General features: G+C 33.4%; 1 protein-coding gene across 3 annotated transcripts; it reads left to right on the top strand.

Moving 5' to 3' along the window:
* Positions 1-13,038: 13,038 nt before the first annotated feature.
* Positions 13,039-20,085, top strand: LOC141659040 (histidine kinase 3). 3 transcript variants are annotated; one of them, XM_074465772.1, is made up of 12 exons: positions 13,039-13,558; positions 13,729-14,322; positions 14,594-14,893; positions 15,210-15,379; positions 15,738-15,950; positions 16,487-16,673; positions 16,768-16,819; positions 16,929-17,158; positions 17,262-17,360; positions 17,761-18,890; positions 19,126-19,484; positions 19,583-20,085. In XM_074465772.1, exons 2-11 carry the CDS (start codon positions 13,843-13,845, stop codon positions 19,367-19,369), a joined length of 3,105 nt encoding a protein of 1,034 aa, XP_074321873.1. In that variant the 5' UTR covers positions 13,039-13,558; positions 13,729-13,842; the 3' UTR covers positions 19,370-19,484; positions 19,583-20,085. The 3 variants fall into 3 exon arrangements, with proteins under 3 accessions (XP_074321873.1, XP_074321874.1, XP_074321875.1); XM_074465774.1 differs by having other exon boundaries at positions 13,040-13,558; positions 13,879-14,322; XM_074465773.1 differs by having other exon boundaries at positions 13,039-14,322; positions 19,692-20,085.
* The last annotated feature ends 2,313 nt before the right edge of the window (positions 20,086-22,398 follow it).

The following is a 22,398-nucleotide window of genomic DNA, read 5'->3' on the forward strand; positions in this document are numbered from 1 at the left end:
TGGCTAGATTTGAGGCCATCAGGATATTTCTGGCATTCGCAGCATTCTCGAACTTTAAAGTTTATCAAATGGATGTCAAGAGTGCATTTCTGAATGGAAAGCTGGATGAAGAAGTGTATGTAGAGCAACCTCCTGGTTTTGAAGATCCAGATCATTTGGACTATGTCTACTTTCTTTTCAAAGCTATCTATGGTCTCAAACAGTCTCCGAGAAAATGGTATGACACTCTTTCTGAATTTCTTATTGAAAATGGCTTTATTAGGGGTGTCATAGACAAAACTCTCTTTTCTAAAAAGCATAAAAATGATACTATATTAGTCCAAGTCTATGTGGATGATTTAATATTTGGGTCTACTAATGATAGTCTCTAAAAGAGATTTGCTAAGTTAATGCACATCAAATTTGAAATGAACATGATGGGAGAGCTGAAGTTCTTTCTTGGATTACAAGTAAATTAAAGGTTAGATGGAATATTTATTTGTCAATCCAAGTATCTCAAGGAACTTCTCAAAAAGTACAATCTAGAGGATTCTGCATCAGCAAGGACTCCATCATCTACAGCTGTCAAGCTTGGACCATGTGAAAACTCCATTAAGGTAGATGTCACAAGCTACAGAGGTATGATTAGCTCGTTACTCTATCTTACTGCAAGTAGACCAGATATTATGTATGCTACATGCTTATGTGCAAGGTTCCAAGTGGATCCTAGAGATATTCATCTCGTTGCTGTTAAACGAATCTTGAGATATCTTAAGGGTACACCAAATCTAGGTATTTGGTACCCTAAAGAATCTGGTTTTAACCTTGTTGGATATACAGATTCAGATTACGCAGGAAGTGTTGTTGATAGGAAAAGCACCTCAGGGAATTGTCAATTCCTAGGTAGCAGGCTAGTCTCATGGTACAACAAGAAACAGCAAACAGTTTCCAACTCAATGGCCGAGGCTGAATATATTGCTGCTGGAAGCTGCTGTGCTCAGATCTTGTGGATTAGGAACCAACTACGGGACTATGGCTCTGTATTGAACAAAATTCCTATTCTATGTGACAATACAAGTGCAATAGCCATCACCAACAACCCTGTGCAACACACGAGGACCAAGCACATCGACATCAGGTATCATTTCATAAGAGAGCATGTCATGAATGGTACTGTTGAACTATTTTTTGTTCCAACAGAAGAACAAATAGTAGATATTTTTACTAAATCTCTTGATGAATCCATATTTACCAGATTAGTTGGTAAATTGGGTATGTTGAATAGTTTTAGTAATTAAACTAGTTAATATCTGAGATTTGTTCTTGAATGAATTTACGAATGAATTTGTCATATGAAAAATTCATTCGCAAATTTATTTTATCATTTATACCATATTTATTGTTTTTTTCTATGTAATTTTATTATCCTATCTTATTTATTTATTCAACTTGTTAATTTTAATATCTCAGAATATTTTATTTTCTCTAAAAATATTTTTCTATGAATTTCATTTGCTAAAATTCAACAGAAATCTATTTTTGGACTAAAATATAGTTAGTTCTGAATATTTTAATTTTTTAAGTATTTTCTGTAATTGTAAATATTGCTTATGTTTTTTTAACTGCAATGACAATCGGCAAGACTATTGAAATTGTCTTGCTGAAAGTCATTCCAGTTTAACTTTGTTTATTTTAATTTTCAGTGTGGTTTTATACTGGCAAGACAATCGGTAATTGTCTTTTCAGTTTATTCAGTTGAACTTCTTTATATTTTGTACTGGTATGACAAACGGTATGACTATCAGATTGTCATACCAGTTCTTTTTTATTTTCTTTTAAAATTTCTTTTATTTTGTACTTGTATGACAATCGGTATGACTATCGGATTGTCATACCAGTTATGTTTATTTTCTTTTTAAATTCAAAACTTTTGCCTGTTATGACAATCGGTATGACAAACCCGGATTGTCATACCAGTTGTAGTACTTAGGATATTGTTTTGTCTGTTTGGTTTTCATTTTCATCACAGTTATCAAATCACTCAAACCAATTCATCTCTCTCGTCTTCACGGATTCGTACAGATCAAAACCACCATCGCCGCAATTTCATTCCTGCTCGAGTTTTTACTCAGTCTAACTAAACTTCACTTCTGATATATATACATACGTGTGTATACATATAGAAGTGCTGCCCATTTTTTTTAAAAGGTTTAATCAGTTCTTGGAATTGAAATTGGGTGTTCTTTTTTAACTTTGTTTTTATACTCAAAAACCCAATTCATTTTCTTGAACTTAAATCAGGTCTTGTGTTGTGTGTTTGCTTAATCTGAATTTACTAGTGTGTTTGTGGGACAAAATCAACAAGACACAATTTTTTTTATTTTTTGGATATAATTGAATTGATTCAAATTATTAGTTATTTTTTAATTCGAATTTTTTTAAATTTAATTTTTAAAATTCTGAAAGTGTGTGTTTTATTGAACTTCTTAATGGCTCTCAATTTCCAAATTGTCTCGCATAATCATGTTGGTTATTTTAATCCGGAAAATTGTAGTGTTGAAAAATTTTAGTCGTGAATTAGATTTTTAAATGATTATTCGAACGTTAGCTCTTCTATTAAATCAAATATTCTATTAAATGTCGACTTGCTTAGACTGATTTGCACAACTTCAACTGTGGATGCTGATTCTAACTCTTTTTCATTCACCGTGGCAAATACACAGTATGTAGTTGATGAAACAGTCATCAATAGAGCTTTAAATTTTCCAATGGACAATTTTTGTAATTTACCCTCTGACAATGAGATTTCAAAATTTTTTTCATGCTATTAACTATCAGGGGGTGATTAATTTGATTAAGCTGTCTAAATCAAATTTGGTTTCTAAATGGGATATTTTCTTCGATACACTTTCCAAAGTGTTTGCCAACTGCACTAAATCCAATTTTCACAACATCACTTCTACTCTGCAGTATATTGGTCTTGCGGTTGTTTTCAATCAAATGATCAATTTTGGCAAATTACTTTTACCCATTCTTCTGAGACGTCTCACTGCAGCTATGCGTGATCATTCTACGAATCGTAGGGTTTCTTACTACTACGCTCGATTTCTTATGCTTATAGCAGAACATCTTCTCACATCTGAGCATAAGGCTCTTTTTGCTAACTCATCAGTAGATGAACCCCCTCCGGTAAGCAAAAAGATCTACACACGCCAAGACACAACCTTTAAATTCATGCAAGTTCTAGTACTTGTATCTGCTTTCATGGCCACCTTCATTCCTTTACCAATTTTTAATCTTCCAGGTCATGAACAAAAAAGTCAACCTCCAGTGGTTCAAGCCACCCAGGAACAAACATCAGATGATCTTCCACTGCAGGTAATAATTCCTCACTCTCAACCTATTCCTACTTCTGATGTAAGACCCCTAGTGGTTGATAGGGCTGACCATGAAGTTGTAGAACCACAGCTTCAATCCCAGGTCATAGAGCCAAACACAGAGTCACAAACTATATCAAACTCTCCCCCACTGTCAATAATGTTACCGAGAAGGTTAGTAGGAAGTAGTGTGTTTTTAGATGTGGATGAACCCTCAGCTCTGCCTCCTCTCAAGAAGAGAAGAACATTTAATGAGGCATCTGAAAGCCCATCCTTGTCCTCCCAACAGGACATGGACTTTGAAATGGCCACTGAACAGTTACTAGAGACATTCTCTCAACCAGATGAATCTATTGAAATTCGCCATAGGGCCATGGCATTTTGTACTGAGTCAAGCACACTTCCATTACTCACAATGGAAGCATACATACCAATAGATGACACTCAGGACACAGAGAGAGGAGTGCACATTGAGTCGGTTACAGTGCCTGCCATAGTTATGGCAGAAGAGCAGTCACATGCTTCAGAGGGAAAATCTGACTCTCAGCCACCTCTAATAGAGTCATTTTCTCCCCTCCCAGAACCAACACCTCTGGCTCCCTCATGGGATTCTTCACTCACATATTTATCTGGAGAAAGTAGATGGAAACTCAGTCAATCTATCCCTGAAGCAATTTAGACATCTATTTCACATGAAAAGATAGATTTGACTGAGGATCGGGACTCGCGAATTCCCATTGCACCACCACTGACCTCTCTTGAAGAGGCTAGGGTGATTTCAATTGCAGGTACAGAAGACCAGCAACAGGATGGCTCCTCACGAGCAATTATATTGAGAGAAACACAAGCATGTGAGATGAGTGAACCAAGAACGAGAGATATTCAAGTGAGCGCACACACAGACACAAACACTGAAAACCTGTTAGCTCAGATTGCTACTTTGAAAGAACAACTTGCTAAAAGTCAGGCTGAGGCTCAAACATTTAAAGCACAAGTGGTTGAACGGTCTTTTTCTTCCACCTCTGTCAACAATCAGCTGGCATTCATCAGGAATGATATCTCAGATTTGAAGACCACTGTGATACCAAACCTTAACTCCATTCAGGAATCTCCAACTTTATCAGCCAAAGATATTGCAAACTTCTGCTCTCTCCATACTAGAATGAATTCTCTTGAAGACCTGGTTGAAATGAACCATTCACTGGACTCTTCCAGATTCTTGAAGATAAAAAAGGGCATGGAACATCTCAATGAAGGGATGAAGCACTTGTATTTCATGATAAAAAATTCTCACTGACCTACTGAAGAGCAAATGACCTTCTTTGAAGGGCCGTCTGGTGGAGGCTCGGGCTCTGGAGGTAATGGAGGTCATGAAGGGTCTAAAGGGAAATCTGTAGAGGATTCCTCAACTAAGGGGGAGAAGCAAGGGATAAGTGGAAAAGGAAAAGAAAAAGATTCTTCTGCGGGAGAGACAAGGAAGGCTGATGATGTCTACTATAGTGGAGAGCAAGATGACTTCGATATTCTTGATGTTCATACTGAAACAGTCCTGGAAGATAAAGCTGGTATCTTTGAAGCTGAAGAGGAAAGTAATTTTGAAGACTGGGAAGAGGAAGCTCCAGTGGATCCTGTGTTTGAGAAAGAGTTCCAGAAGCAATAGTCAGAGTTGATGAGAAAATAAGTTGAACTTAAAAAGATATCTCAGGTCATTGACATGAAGAAAGAAATCCAAAGAACATAAACTCTTGAAAATCAACGTCTTAATGACATTAAAGCTGAAGAAAGAAAAAGAGATGTCAATCTGAAGATAGGTGTAAAATGGGATGAAGCAAGGAGAGTTCTTGATATACCTCAGCTGAGCACGGACAATGATATGGAGTTTCTACATCTTCTCGACAGGCTGGAAATTTCTAATCCAAACAATGACGTGTACATGAATGCTATCAAGACTGAAATCTCAAGGATCTCAGCTGCTTTTGATAGAACATTAAATGAAATGAGCATCTTTGTATATTGTCAGAGTGAAGGATCTTTCAAGGTATCACTTCACCTGTTTGAGAATCGTTCTTTATCTGAGATTTGGGTTCTTCTCAACAAAGTCAAAAGAAGCTCAGAATTGAATAAAGTCCTTCGTGAAAGGCTAAAAGAGTTTGCTAATAGGGCTAGTCCTCAAGTGGTCAACTTACCCTTTCAAGTAAGATTCTTTAAGTCTGACTGTCTTCCAATCTGCCATCTCGATTCACAATCTCTTAAAGACTACTATGCTAAGCATCTTGTCTGGATGGAACATCATTTAAGAACTGCTGGATAATCATCTGAGTTGAAAACTCGAGCTGCTAATCTGATTCAAGCTTATTGTGAAAAGAACATCAAAAGGTATAATCAGTTTAAGAATAAGCTAAAGTCAGTTAGGGTTCAACCAGTTAGACCAGTCAGTTTCTCTTCAGAAAGGGATCGTGTCTATGACAAGGAGATGCTGCAAGATTTGGAAGAAGGTGAATTCAGAAGTGAAGACAACTGAATTCAAATAGCTCAAAACTTAATGTAATATGCTTAGATCTTAATGAATCAAGATAGACAAATGTATTCATATGTTCAGTCTAGAGGAACATCTATCTTGTATTCACTTGTAAATTTCTTTTGGAATCTGGAAAATGTTAAATTTAATCTAGACGTTTATGCTATTTACTTTGCATTTCTTTTTATATCTTTTTCTTATTTGTTAGTTGAGTTATCCTCTAGGTATTTATTGTTATTGTCTAACAAACAAATAGGGGGAGATTGAAAGGCATATGTCATAGCCTATTTATTTATTCGAGGATTTAACTCAACTCAAATAAGAATGTAACAAGTAAATAGTGGTTCTATCGTCAAAGAGATCTCCCAAAGTAACATCTATCAAAGGATTAAGAAACATTGTTCATCTACAGACTTGAGGAATTAATTCACTGGAAGAAGTTCAAGAAATTGATCATGCCTCAGTGATATAAATCAAGATTGTGGATTTAATCAAGTGTCAGAGATCTTGTCAGGGTATCAGATAATTACAGGGATTTAATTTGAAGAAAATCAAGTTATTAAAGTAAAGACATGAAGAAACGTCACGAAAGTTAGTCACTCATGAACCAGACAGTACATCGAGTGTCAACATTGAAGTGGTGGAATTGATTCATAATTTTCAGAAGATTTTCAGAAGAATGGTTGCAGTTCAAGAGTAGTATTAATTCTCTATTAATTAATTAAGTCATATAATTTAATTAAGAAAATAAATTATATCTACAAAGATAAATTTATTGATTAACTGAATTAATTGATTAATTAATTTCGAATTAATATTATTGATTTTCAGAAGTGTAATTGAATTAAAATCAGTTTTAATTCAATAAGACAATTAAACTTGAACTGGCATGACAATCCAAATTGTCATACCGATTGTCATGCCAGGTCATTTTAATTGTCTCACCGAAAGTTCTAGCAGGGAGGAGAATTGTATTTCCAGTTCAGTTTGATAGTCTTGCTAGTTCAATCTTTTGTCTCACCAAAAGTCATGGTGGTTCAGCCGATTGTCTCACCGATTGTCTCGCCAGTTCATTTGATTTATGTTGATTGATTAAAAGACAACTGCAGCAGACATTCATGAAAACCTACAACATTCATTACAGTTTAACCAATTAAAGAACACAGAGAAGCAGCAGCCGCAAACAAAGTTAACTCTCAACTGCATTTCAGTTCATTTATTTCTAGTCATTAAAGTTAAATCTAAACCACTGGAAATCATTCTCTTGTTCTTGTGTAACTATCTAGCGGATCAAAATCCCTAGAACTTAAACTCAAATTGCTTCTAGCATTTGATCTTTTTATCGTAAAAATAGAAAAAGTTCATGTCAAATTTATTCTAGATTTGTGATAATTTATTTAAGATTAATTTCTTGTAATCGATACCGTTGTTGTAACACCTTTCAAGTTTAATAATAGTTTTATTTAACTTGAATTTTGTTTCACTTTTTTATTCTGCATTTAATTCGATTAAACGGTAAAGTTTATATTCAACCCCCCTTCTACAAACATATCGAGACCTAACACGTCTGTGACTCCCGCATAATGAATGAAGCTAGTAGAAGTTAAGGCAGATCCATGTTGCAGATGGTAAGAGCTTCTGAACTAAATTGCTACTCAAATAATTTGTTTATTCTGTAATTCCATTATCTTATCAAAACATATATAGTCTTGTGCTAAAAAAGTAAATTTTTGTAACAGTCCACTCAAACTTTCCAAGAATTATATGAAGGAATCTAATAACTGCCCACCAGGTCGAGTTATACTTAAAGGCATGTATAGTTTGTTCTTCTTTTTTATGTGTTGTAGCTACTCACATTCTCCTTTTCCCTCCAACAATCTATTCATCTAGATAAATTTCTGCAAGAAGTAGCATATATCACCTTTAATAAATTTTATATATTCTTGAAGTTGCTCTTTTTTACCAATGATGCTACAATACCAGAGTCAAGTGTCATGCCTTTTCCATTAATAGGGACCATGAAGAATCTGAGGTAGGGAAACAGAGTTCAATAGGCTATGTTAGAGAATATTATGAGAATGTTATCAAATTTGATCTATACTGATGCCCACCAGGGCCAGGCCAACAAATGATACATAATCTAACTCTGTTAATTGTATCTTCATTAATTGTATCTGAAGAATAATCACTGCTTTTAATCTGTAGATTACAATATCTTCATTCTTTTACATCTATCTTTCAGGTAACTGGAAATGATTATTCAGTTGAACCTGCTGAAAGCCGAAGACCCTTCAGGGCTCTACTTGATGTTGGCCTTTTAAGGACTACTACAGGCAATCGTGTCTTTGGTGCTCTTAAGGTATGCATTGGTATATAATGAAATATTAACTATAATTGTACATGATCCATCTTCTTTTCACACTTTTTTTATCTATACTATAATATTGGTATTATTTACAATTTTCGCAAATACTACTGAAATACAATAATCTTTCTTGTTGCTCCCACAAGTTGTGTTGTGTATTAAATTGATTTAAATGGTTTCAGTTATGGGTATACTTTTTTCATTTTACCCCACATTTTTGTCGGGAAATGTTACTGTCTTGGATGAAGGAGTCCTAGTCACATTTTTATCATCTCTTTGTCAATTCAGTTACTAATTTATCTTGTTGTTTTGCCTTCGTGTTTTTTTTGTTACTTGGTTATTTGCTTGTTCCTGTTAATTGTGATATATATAACTGTCCCAATTGTTGCGCGTAGTGCTAATTACACCCAACAATCTATTTACAAATTGTGGTACCGATATCTTTTGGAAATTCACAAAATAGACAATGATGACAACTTCATCAAATCATGCAGAGTTATTGGCAATTCATAAAGCAAGAAGAGAATATATTTTGCTAAGGTATGTTATCCAACATATTCGAGAATCATGTGCATTATCAAGCATTTCATATAGTCCTACAGTTTTGTTTGAAGATAATACAGCTTGTATCAGACAATTAAAAGAATAATATATTAAAGGGGACCGAACCAAACACATCTTGCCAAAATTCTTCTACACTCATGAACTACAAGAGAATGGTGACATTGATATACAAGTGCGCTTAGTGATAATCTGGATGATTTACTTACAAACTCGCTACTTACCTCAACTTTTGAAAAGCAAATATTAGAATACGAAGAATGAAATCATTGTGACAAAAAGATGTCAAATTGTGAGACATTTTCATTTTATTCAGCGGGAGGCTATACTCTTTTTCCTTCGTCAAGGTTTTTATCCCACTAGGTTTTTTTGCAAGGTTTTAACGAGGCAACTAATTTTTGTAATAACTCGCAATTGATAATTAAGGAGGATTGTTATAATATGAGCATATGGGTGATTGTCAAGTTAAGATATGGTTTTAGAAAGACACATACAACAATACACGGAGTACATGAAAGTCTTATTAAAAGATGGTAGAAGTAAATACTAGATCATGTAATAGCTCTATTATCATTTCCCATACATGGCTTGTAGCAGTATAAATGGGATGAAAATATGAACTAATGTTTGTGACAAAAAAGGATAATAACGTATACATTTTATTTCTCTTATGTGTCGTTAATACTTAGCCTTCTTTTGATCTATCATTGATATAATATTATATCTTTATACTCCCTCCATCCCTCTCAATTGTTATTGTTTTTATAAGAGTGTCCGACACGTATTTTAAGATAAAGAAAAAGTATAGTTCTTTAACTTTTTTTAAAAATTTTATTTTTTTGAATAAAAATTTAAACATTCTATTTTTATTCAGAAAAAAGAAATTTTTTAAAAAAAATTATAGCACTATACTTTCTAATCATCTTAAAATGCGTGTCAGACACTCTTCCAGAAACGATAACAATTGGGAGGGACGGAGGGAGTAATAGTTAACAATTTATAAAAATTTGACCACTATTTTAAAAATAAGTAGAAAATATAACCACTATTTTATTATTTATTTTTTAAATATATTAGTTAACCTCGAAAATCTGACGGCAGGAGACAATAGTCATTTCTTTGAAAGATGGGAAGAAATGTTAAAAGGCGGCAATTATATTATCATTAAAAATCAATTCATATTCTCTTCACACATGATACAATAATTAGCAAAAATTAGAACCCGTATGAATTTGAAAATATACAACTACAGGCGAAATGAATATATAACCTGAATGTATTGTATCTTACTCACACCGTTCCACCGGGATGTTTAAATTACTATTCGGCACGTATTTTGAGATTTTTATAAATTATAATTTCATAATATTTTTTTAAGAAATTTTTTTTTGAATAAAAATTTAAACATAAAATTTTTATTCAAAAAAAAATTAAAAAAAATATTATGAAACTATATTTTAAACAAGTATTAAAAAATATGCCGAAAAGTAACGTAAACAATCTAATGGACGGAGAAACTAATTAATTACTAACGACAGAACCGTACACGAAGACATGCTCTCTGCCCAAATAAAGAAGGGGCTATGATACTCATATTCATGATGGCACGCAAGAGAACAAGTGTAGAACACTGGGACATTGGATATAATATAGCAGTTATATTTGACTATTCTTATATTAATGCATGCTTAGACTCATTTTATATTTTTTCCGTCCAAATTTATCCGTCTTATTTAATTTTTGATTGTCAAATTGACTCAATTTTGATCATAAATATAAACTTATTATTTTATTATTCTGAAAAACTGAAAAATTGAAATAGATTGAACGTACTTTTTAATGATATAATTTTTATAAATATTTTCAATAATGTGTCATGTATAATTTTCGGTCAAAATTAGGTCAATTTCACCGCAAAAAATTAAATAAGACAGATAAATTGATATTGGGGGAATAATATATAGGATATTTTATCTTTTCCGTTTAAAAGGCACCCACAAGAGCCACATGTAATTTTTTTTGTACACTTCTGATAATTAAAACGAGAAATATATTCGCTTCGACGCTTAAATTATGAAAGCACCCATATCAGAAGTTTGTTAAGGGATTGTTTTAGATCATGCGGTGAACATAACAAAAAGTTAGCATATGAATTGTTCTTTATGTTTTGTTGGTTATTCGAAAACTGGACTTCGTTGCACAAGTGATGATAGCATGCACTGGGGGCACGAATAAAAAACACAAAATCGAAATTTGTAAAATTTTAATAAAATTAAATTAAAACTGGAATTATAATTAAAAAATTAAAAATCTCACTAATTTCATGGGCTTGATTTCAATTATTTGTTAAAACTAAATTGAAATCGAACAGCTTGCTTAAATAATTAAAAAACTAAAATTTTATGAATATAGAAAAATTCAAATAAATAAATAAATAAATATTTTAATAATTAAATACTCCCTCTGTCCCTCCCATTTGTTTACACTTTCCTTTTTGGGATGTCCCTTCCAATTGTTTACATTTCAAAATTTTCCAAAAATAGTAAAGTTTTTATAATTTTTAAATTAACTACATCCACTACTTTCCTCCACTATACACACTTTATACATATAATATTAATCGGTCCCACTACTTTACTCACTTTTTCAACTTTTCTCCACTACTTTATCATTTTTCTTAAACTCCGCGCCCCACCCAAATGTAAACATTTGGGAGGGACAGAGGGAGTATATGATTTGCTAGCGATGTGCTTTGTAGTTGGTATAATTTAGTGCATAAGTCTAGCAACAGCTTCTGTATTCCTTAGGGTAGGGTAGGGTAGGAACTAAAATACAATCTGTTATGTAATGTTTGAGGTAGTGGCAATTTTCGTTTTTAAAAAAAAAACCGAAATATATGATTATGTTTTTAATTTTGTATAAAAATTGATACAAATCGACTTATACTTCTCCCAGCATCTCCAATAGGGGTTGTCGGGAGGTTGCCAAAATTATGTTGCATGACACTTTGGTTGCCTAATTATTGCAGTTGGGAGATTGCCAAAAAGTTGGCTATCTGCTAAATTAGCAAAAAGTCATAAAAAAACATCTAAAGTGTATCAACCCATTTTTATATTGAACTAAATATAAAATTAATATAGAGGGATCACATGAGCAACCTTTAAAGTTGCTTAACTATTAAAATAAAATTTTAATAAATGTTGTCAAAAGTGACATACATGTGAGAGAAAATTAAAAAATAATATATTTAATGATTTGTCATGATTTGACAATTTTATTAGCAAAATAGACATGCTCTAACTAGTATTGAGCCCTTTTGCCAAATAATTAATTTAGAGCTCCATTGGTTCATTATATTCCTCAATTATGCTCCGTAAAATTTACTGTTATTTACTTTTTGAAATAAAATTCGGGTTAAAATTGAATAAGTTCGAATTAAATTCGATTCAAATCATTATTTATTTATTTTTTTAAAATTTTTGAGACTTTAAAAATGTAATATGATTAGATGTAATATTTTTAATATAATATAATATTTTCTTTTTCAAAAAATTATAACTAAATAATTATGTTATCGTAAACATAAAATCGTTTTAAGTATAAATTTTACTAAAAATAAAAAATTCTTAACCGTAAATATAAATGTATAATAAGTGTATAATAAGTTATAACACATTAAACTATATAACTAAACTAAACTCAATTATCTTAAAGAAAATATACTAAATTCTATCATTTTTCTAATTTAGATTTGTATTCTATCCCATATTTCAGATTTTATTCGGTTCGAATAATATATTTCAATTAAATTAAAATTATAATCAAATCTAATATTTCAGATCATTTTCAGTTAAGTTTTTGATTCAAATAACTTTTGAATTAATTTAAATTAATTTTTCAATCATTATCAAATTATATATTTCAAATTTCGATTTCATAAATTTCAAATACTATCTACTATGCCGAGTCATTTAGGGCATACGATGACTAATGACAAATCAGGCGATCACTATTCATTTAAGGACAACATGTGTTACTCTTAACCTCTATAATGCAAAAGCAGATTAAGGAAAGCACATTTCTTTTTGACACTTGTATGAAAACGATACATTCAAGGTCCAGAATAAACATACAAGGCAATTTTCATAATCAATTCAGCATTATAGTGTAAGCCTTTTGTTTAATTACCTCATAGATATAGATAGATGCATAGGTGGACATTAAATAGTGAATTGTATAATGAATTATTGTGGGGGTGAGAATAGAAAGAATGGATAAAGATAAGCGCATGTGCTTGTCTAACAAACATTTTTACCACCATATTTATTCTCCCCTCCCCTCCTTTCTTACATAGATTCTTCTGCCTATATTTCCTGTCCATAAAATCAAAAACATACATACACACGCACATATAACCCTCATGCTTCATATAATTGGCTTATTCGAGTTAGTCAAACTACACCCACATGCTTTTGATTAGCTTCTTCTAGTACTTGTACTACTTGTTGTTGTTACTAACTAAACTAGAGTTTCTGTTAGATTCTTTGCTGTAGCAACTCTGGTTTGATTTATCATTTCTTGGGTCATTTTTTTAAAACCTTTGATTGGTGGATAAAAATCAAATTTTGAACTTGGAATCTTGAGGGGATGGTTTGATTCTTGTTTTATTTTGGTCTGGTGGGTGTTTGGGTATATGTATTGCTTATCTTTATCAGTTGTTGCAGCATTCCAGTTTTCAAGATATTTTGGGTGGATAAGGTAGTATCATCCTTTCCTTTGGCCTCCCTGTCTTATATATAAATAAATAAATAAATAAATATAGTTTTATTATTTACTGCCTCAGGGGCTGCGGTCTTATCAAACTTCCTTGCCTTTCATTCTTCATTTTTCTTTCTTCTTTTAAGTTTGATGTTTGTATATGTTGACAGTTGTGAGGATTTGACAGTGGGAGGTTTTTATAATTTTGTTGTTGTCTTGAGGGTTGGTTATTTAATTTGATACTACTATTTCAAGGGGTAACTTTATAGTTGTTACTGTTGTGGATGAGTTATTTTTATGTTGTTGGGTTTGCTCTCAAGGTGGGGCACTTGCTGTTGATGCTATGGGGATGGATTATATCATTGATTTCTATGAGTTGGTTCATTAATGGAGGAATTATGAGCACTAAAAATAAGTTGCTTGGGGATGGTAGGAGACTATGGGTTGTGTGGTGGGATAAGATCAGTGCTTATAAGATTCATAGTCTTTATAACCAGTTTTTTAGTCCTAAGAGATTTCGAAAAAGCTGGTGGAGGAATCTTTTGGTGACATGGGTACTAATTGGAATCTTGTTTTCGATGTGGGTATTTTGGTACATGAACTCTCAAGCTTTCGAGAAAAGGAAAGAGACTCTTGCAAGCATGTGTGATGAGAGGGCTAGAATGTTACAAGATCAGTTTAATGTGAGTATGAATCATGTCCAAGCTATGTCCATCTTGATTTCAACCTTTCACCATGCCAAGAATCCCTCTGCTATTGATCAGGTAGTATCCTCTTCTTATCATATATCTGACTGCTACCTAGCTAGAGCTGATATAGTAATGCGTTTGTGTTTATGTTTCTGTCCTTATTTGCCTTAATTTTTCTTTTAGCCTGCATATCTGATAATAATACAATACTTTAGTATTGTGACGACTCAAATTCCTAAGAATGGTGAATTAGAAAATGTTCTTGACTGCTAGATCTTATCTCCCTTAAAGCTACAATCTCAGTATACAGCAAATAGAAATCTAAAAGTTGATCATGAACCTGCAGGGGACCTTTGCTAGGTACACTGAAAGAACAGCTTTCGAGAGGCCCCTCACAAGTGGTGTAGCATATGCTGTGAGGGTGCTCCACTCCGAAAGAGAACATTTTGAGAAGCAGCAAGGCTGGACAATTAAGAGGATGGATCCTCCCGATCAAGTCCCAGTTCATAAGGATGTAGATGATGGAGAAGCATCTGAAGCCTCGGAGCCATCTTTAATTCAGCCAAATCAGGAGGAATATGCTCCAGTTATTTTTGCACAGGAGACGGTCGCTCACGTGGTTTCCATTGATATGCTGTCAGGGAAGGTAAATTGATCTCTTTGATTAATGCATCTCAGGAATTCATCAAGTTTTCAGCTATGTTTACGGATAATTACTGTTATTAGTTTTTTTATCATCGTAAAATATGGCATATAATATAGTTACACTAGATCAGTCAGAGCATCGGAATCTTTTGCATTAAAGCTGGCCATTGTGGTGTAAAGTATGTAAGCTCCATACAATAACGTTGTGCATCATCTTGCTGCTTAGTAAAGTAGAATAAATATGGGTGGGTGAGAAGTTCGATATATTACGAGTAATAATCTGTGAATAAAAAGTGTAACATCTTATAAATCAACAGGAAGATCGTGAGAATGTCTTGCGTGCAAGAGCATCTGGAAAAGGGGTTCTCACTGCTCCTTTAAGGCTGCTCAAATCAAATCGCCTAGGTGTCATATTGACTTTTGCCGTCTACAAGAGAGATCTTCCTTCCAATGCAACACCAGATGAGAGAGTTCAAGCAACTGACGGGTATATTTATTATTTTTAAATTTAATTTTTGCAAGTTTTTAACATTACCTTCAATTATTATCGTTTGCTCCATAATATATATTATCTTTTTTTTAAGTACACCAAAATGCTATATAAGGCGATATTGTCAATATAAGAAAGTCTTGTTATTTCGGTTTTCGGGTGGCGTGATATATGGACATTGTTCAAACTACTATTTATATACCTAAAAATTGAATGACCCTCGTGTTATGCGTGAACTAAGAGGTTTTAGCATCAGATTGATTATCTATACTTATCATTGACCAAAAAAAAAATAAGGAGAGAAAGTTTGAACTTGAACAACCTTATCATGCTAGTTGTTATTGTTTCCAATCAGGTACCTTGGTGGAATTTTTGATATTGAATCGCTTGTAGAGAAGTTACTTCAACAGCTTGCAAGCAAACAAACAATACTTGTTAATGTCTATGATACCACCAACCTGTCTTTCCCTATCAGCATGTATGGTTCAAATGAGTTTGAAGATGAGTTGGAGCATGTTAGTCCTCTTAACTTTGGAGATCCTTTCAGACAGCATGAGATGCGTTGCAGGTGAGTGATGCAACATTCTACTTGGAAATACAATAAATTTAGATCAGCAACATATATAATCAGGTTGAGGAAAAAATGGTGTTCCTATGGATAGATGTAAATGTGGATGTAAAATATATTCTTACATTACTACATAACCTAAACGGCTTCTCTCTCAAACAGTTAATGCTCTTGAACTTTTGAAATTAAGCACTTGATTAGTTAATTGTGAAATTGGAAAGTTTGCATCTAAAAGAATGTATATGCAATGATGTCTATACCTGTCGCAAGTGGGTACAAGGTTCTACTTTCTAGTTTATTCTTTTGTCAATGATTGCAAAAGTTTTTGTTGTGTCTTAGACTGTGGGGATCAAATGTCCTTTTGTTCTCTTCCAGATATGAGCATTCCTTTGCAATTTGATTCTATTCTAAGTTGCTTACTACCGAGGACTTTTGATGAACTCGGATTTTCACAGCTCTAGTAATTTTATACTATTCTTCACAAATATTCGTGCAACTATTATCAGATAACCTCAGTAAATATCTTCTTAGTGCAGATTTAAGCAGAAACGCCCTTGGCCATGGCTAGCAATAACAACTTCATATGGGATACTTGTAATTACACTTCTTATTGCCCAAATATTTCATGCAACTATGAATAGAATAACCAAGGTTGAAGATGATTTTCAAAAGATGAGGGTGCTCAAGAGGCGTGCAGAGGCAGCGGATGTTGCCAAATCACAGGTAAATAAATACCTTTTTAGTAGAAATTTAAAAAGTTAAAGGTTTTAATATATTATTTTTAATGTAATCCTCATCACCTATCTTCTTTTCGTAGTTCCTTGCAACCGTTTCCCATGAGATCAGGACCCCAATGAATGGTGTGCTGGGTAAGCTCTAAATAAACTCCATGAACCATCATACTTTGTTGGGCAACACAAACAGAAGTGTCAGGTATTTTTGACAAATCAAGTTTTATATCAAGTTTCTTCTCTGCAGGGATGTTGCATATGCTCATGGACACAGATCTTGATGTAACTCAACAAGATTATGTTAGGACTGCACAGGCGAGTGGAAAAGCTCTAGTCTCTCTTATAAATGAGGTTCTGGACCAAGCAAAGATAGAAGCTGGTAAACTAGAGCTTGAGGCAGTGCGGTTTGATCTAAGAGAGATATTGGATGATGTTTTGTCTCTATTTTCTGGAAAGTCTCAAGACAAGGGAGTTGAGGTAAATTTTATGGTTTTTGTTGTTACCTTTCTCTGTTGTCAATTTGCCTTTGTGGATTTTTTGATATTTCATATCTGTTCTAAAGAGCATTTTTATGTAACAGCTGTCAGTTTACATTTCCGAAAAGGTCCCTGAGATGCTAATTGGCGATCCTGGAAGATTCCGGCAGATCATCACAAATCTTATGGGGAACTCAATTAAAGTAAGTTTACAAACGTGACACCATTGTAATATATATAACTGTAGCTGGGGACCGTAATAGCAGAATATTGAACTAAGATATATACTAATGTAAGCAAAAGTTTCTGTGGTACACCTATGTGACATGTACGTAGCAGTTATTAGTAAATGCAAAATGAAGGGTCGAACCATGGGACTCATTTTGTTAGAGGATCAAACATATCTATTTCGAAAAGTTAAACTTGTAGTGTATATATATGTTCATATGTGTACTCCTTGCTACACTGGAGTATAGTTTTCGAGTGCTTCCAAAAGGCTGATTTATCTGTATATCGTAGTTTACACAATATTTCTTGAGTTACTTTATGTATTCCTGGTTCTTTATATGTAAATTGATCTACAATGGTTATCCTTTTTTACAGTTCACTGAGAAAGGGCATATATTTGTGACGGTCCATCTTGTGGAGGAGGTGATGGGCATGACAGAAGTTGAGAAGGAATTTTCGAGGCAGAACACCTTAAGTGGGTTCCCTGTAGCAGATAGAAGCAAGAGCTGGGAAGGATTCAAAACATTAAATCAAGAGGGGTCAACTTGTCCTGTATCATCTTCTTCTTCTGAAGTCATCAACCTTATTATATCAGTGGAGGACACTGGTGTTGGAATCCCTTTACAAGCCCAATCCCGTCTTTTCACTCCTTTTATGCAGGTAGGCCCTTCTATTTCTCGAACACATGGGGGCACAGGTATTGGATTAAGCATTAGCAAGTGCTTGGTTGGCCTTATGAATGGTGAAATCGGGTTTGTAAGCTTACCCAAGATAGGATCCACCTTTACATTTACTGTTGTATTTTCAAATGGCGACAACAGTTCATATTCACAGAAGATTCAACAAAGCAACCAGCAGTCAGGATCTACAGAATTTCAAGGCATGAATGCCATTGTTGTGGACAGTAGGGAGGTCCGAGCAAAAGCATCAAGATATCATATTCAGCGGCTTGGGATCCAGGTCGAAGTAGTCTCTGGTTTGAATCATGGTTTATCTGTCATAAGCTGTGGAAAAAAGGTTGTTGACATAGTACTTGTTGAACAAGAAATTTGGGATACGGATTTAGGCACGTCAGCTCTCTTTGTCAGCCGATTGATGAATTTTGACCAAGGTGTTCCTCCAAAAGTATTCCTCTTAGCTAATTCTGTAAATTCTAGCAGAAATGGGCATGAAACTTTGGGCAACTATTATCCATATGTCATTGTGAAGCCCCTGAGAGCAAGCATGCTGGCTGCTTCACTACAACGTGCCACAGGTGTCAAAAACAGAGGAAATAATCGAAATGGGGAGCTCCCAACTTCGTCTCTCCGCAGTCTTCTCCTTGGTAGAAAAATTTTAGTTGTGGATGACAATAATGTTAATCTCAGAGTAGCTGCTGGTGCACTAAAAAGGTATGGTGCACATGTCGTCTGTGCAGAGAGTGGAAAGAAGGCAATATCCCTGTTGGAACCCCCTCACCAGTTTGATGCCTGCTTCATGGATATCCAGATGCCTGAAATGGATGGGTATGTATTAAATCTTCTACAATAAGTTACCGCCTAGAAGCTTATCTTCCATATTTTGTTTTTTTTATTATTTTTGTTATTGTGTACATCTTTTTTTTGCTTTGTTTTGATTGTTGTTATCTAAAAATGTCGTTGCATGTTAAGTTATTATGTTACAGAAGAGTGGTGGTATGTAAAGCTCGTTTAATTTCGTTCATTGTATAATATGGCTGATGGTGAGGTTGTTCTGCTAAAGGTTTGAAGCTACGAGAAGGATCCGAGAAATGGAATCCGATATCAATGATCGAATCCAACATGGAGAACTATTGAGGGATGCTCACAAAGATATCTCAAGATGTCATATTCCTATTATGGCAATGACAGCTGATGTTATTCATGCTACCAACGAAGAATGCCTAAAATGTGGAATGGATGGTTATGTATCAAAACCATTTGAAGCTGAACAACTCTATCGTGAAGTTTCACGCTTTTTCGAGTAGTTCATTAAATGGCAAGAGATTGCTTCTGGTGCAAACCTGTCCAAAATATTAGCATTGTTGCCTAATCCCTGCGACATTTTGTTGAAAGGCTTATGGGGGGTCCAGATACCCAGTAGTAAGTTCTTGCTTCTTAATGAACTAATTGACAGTTCCATGTTTGTTCAAATAGGCTTTTCGGTACTAGCATTTATTAAATTTGTTGACTTTGTCCAGGAACCCAATTTGTTCTACCAAACTGGAGTGTGTATACTAGGCATTTAGATGTGGGAATTCTTTGTACAGATTGTGAGCCAGTTAACACAATTTATTTTTCACGCCGCAGTTTTGATCTCATGGTCTTCCGAGACTCTGGAAATTGATCTTGACTTGAAGCCTGAGAAGAATTTGAAGGACAAGGTAAAGAAACAGTCTAGGAAGTTTTCGGGAAGAGTCGGTGGTTGTATCATAGAGATTAATATATATATATCTTGTTAATTACAGAAATAGTGTCATTAGCTACAGAGAGAAGATAATGGAGCTTGTGTATATATATAAATACCTTGTCCTATAGATTACATGTAGTTATACTAGGACAATACTCAACCGATCGGGATTGATTTGTACATTGCCAATTGTCTGATCGTATATGACTAGTAGTGTGAAGCAAATCTGAGTCGGATTGTATTTAGTTCAAGTACTTGCCACTAAATGAAATGTTACCGTAGGCTTGCTGATGATGGTTTGGAATTTGGACTTTATATCACATACAATTTTTAGCTTAGCTACATTTATATTTAACCTAATGCAATCTCTCTTAGAATTTGTTTCTTGCCTGAAACAATGAGAAACATTTTATCACACCCACAGCACGCGGCGTCCACATATGTTACACAAATTTCTTACTTCCAAGAAACTAGAACTTTTCTTTTTCAGCCAAGTTGCTTCAATTGCTTCTATCTATACCGCAAAGTAAAATATTTTTGAATCTGCTTTTCTAGTGACATGGTAGTTCTGCGAGTTTACATGGTAGTTCTGCGAGTTTACGTTCAGTATGGCCTCTGTGTAGCTTGTGTGAGCACTGCTTGGCACTTGGCAGTGCCCGTGGGTTGGTATTATAGTGATTCATAGCTGTGTCTTTCGATGGTGTCGCCTTGTGGTGTTTTGAAAGAGATAGAGGAAAGATGTGCTTCAATCACGTTGGCGGAGGAGGAAGGAGGATTCTTCTATGAAGCAGATGTGATAGAGTAAGGTTTGATTAACGGAAAAACCTCCAGATTTTCAAGCTCTGCAAAATCTAATGGCTACACTTTTGAAAACAGGGAATGTAATATACATCAAAGAGATAGTAATTAACTTGTATCTATTTATGATGAAACTGAAATATCTTGAGTTATTGATGGAAGTTCTTGGACTTCTGATCATATATCTTCAACTTTTGAAAGATTGAACCGGAGATGGATGCACGAGAAATTGTATTGGACAAAGTAGACATATGAATTCAAGCACATAGTTTGCAATCGGATTCTTTTCACAACATGTAGCTATTGACATTGGCAACTATGTTGATAAATTCATGACCTGTGACCAGAATAACTTTCCTGGTAAAAGAAATACATGCAGATTCGAATTAAAATTTATTTTACAAGATATGGTGCATGAAGATACCGGTAAATATGGTAAGCTCAATAAAGTTAATTTTCAAAGACTTGGCATTGTAATCGTACGACTAATATAATAACAGTGTGAATTATTTTTTAATTGTTTTGTACACCATATAATTATATTAGTGAAATTCTTGATCGTTTTCTTATTAATAAATATTATATAACATCTAAAATATATCAAATATAAATTGAGTGTTTATGGGTGTGTATGATTTTCAGGTAAGACATTAGCAACTTAGACAATATTTCTAATATAACTCATTAATTAAATTACATATTTTCATGTTAATGTCGTGTAATTTGTATATGTTGTGTAATTTGTATTTACTGAATGAATGCTAGTTACCGCACATTTAGAAGTAAAAGATTTGAAGTTAATCTATTGAAATTTTGTCTGTATGTTCATAAAAAGTAACTAAAACTTAACACTATGTTTAATAAAGAGTCGAGTAAATTTTTTGAATTTTGATTAAATAAACCTGAGTAATGACTAATGAGCTGTGAGCTATTTTATTATTAAAGTCATTACAAATTTACAACTATCTTGCTTAATTTAAAAGTATTAGTAACTCATAAGTTAAATAAGTTATGTAGCGTGGTCAAGACCTGCAATCGTACTCCTCAACAAAGTATAATTTACACTTTCGTTAATATAAATTTTTTTTTATGAAAACTGTTATTTTTTTAATTTATTATTTATGTTGATTTTATGTCGTTGCTAATGTCTTAATTCATTAACTAAAGTTGATCTGGCGGTGTCCTTAGTTTTTAATCTAATCTATTATATAAAGTTAATTTTATAAGATTTCAGATAATTGTCAACGTTATAATTCATCAAATAAAATTGACATATCCCACCTAGTTTTTAACATATTGAAAAAAAATCTTAAATTTAATTGATGATTCACATTTTCACAACATTAAAGACTTTCGTTATTCTCTTCTAGTGTATCAATAAATCCGAATACAATATTAGCATTGAATCTTTTAGAATTAGTAAAAATAAAGTCAAATATGTAAATTATTGTTTCTTATATTTTCGAGTAATTATGTTGGTCTCGTTTATATATATGCTAGATATCTCAGTTATGTATATGTTTAATCGTTAGCCAATAAATTACTCAAGTAACATGCATTAATATTATTCAAAAATTAGAGTTATCTAATAAATACATTGCAATTATTTATATATTGTAGTCGCAGTAGCACTGAAATTCAATCAATATCTATTTTTACTCAACAGAGTATCAATCATGGATACGACATAAAATAATTATATATCGTAAAGACTATATACTAATATTCACAAGTTTTTCTTTCAACAATCCGAAGATAAATTTGTATTAATATCGTCATTTAAATCATTTTCAAATTTCTTTCGTTTAC

Source organism: Apium graveolens, chromosome 5, assembly GCF_009905375.1.
Source record: "Apium graveolens cultivar Ventura chromosome 5, ASM990537v1, whole genome shotgun sequence".
Classification (NCBI taxonomy): Eukaryota; Viridiplantae; Streptophyta; class Magnoliopsida; order Apiales; family Apiaceae; genus Apium; species Apium graveolens.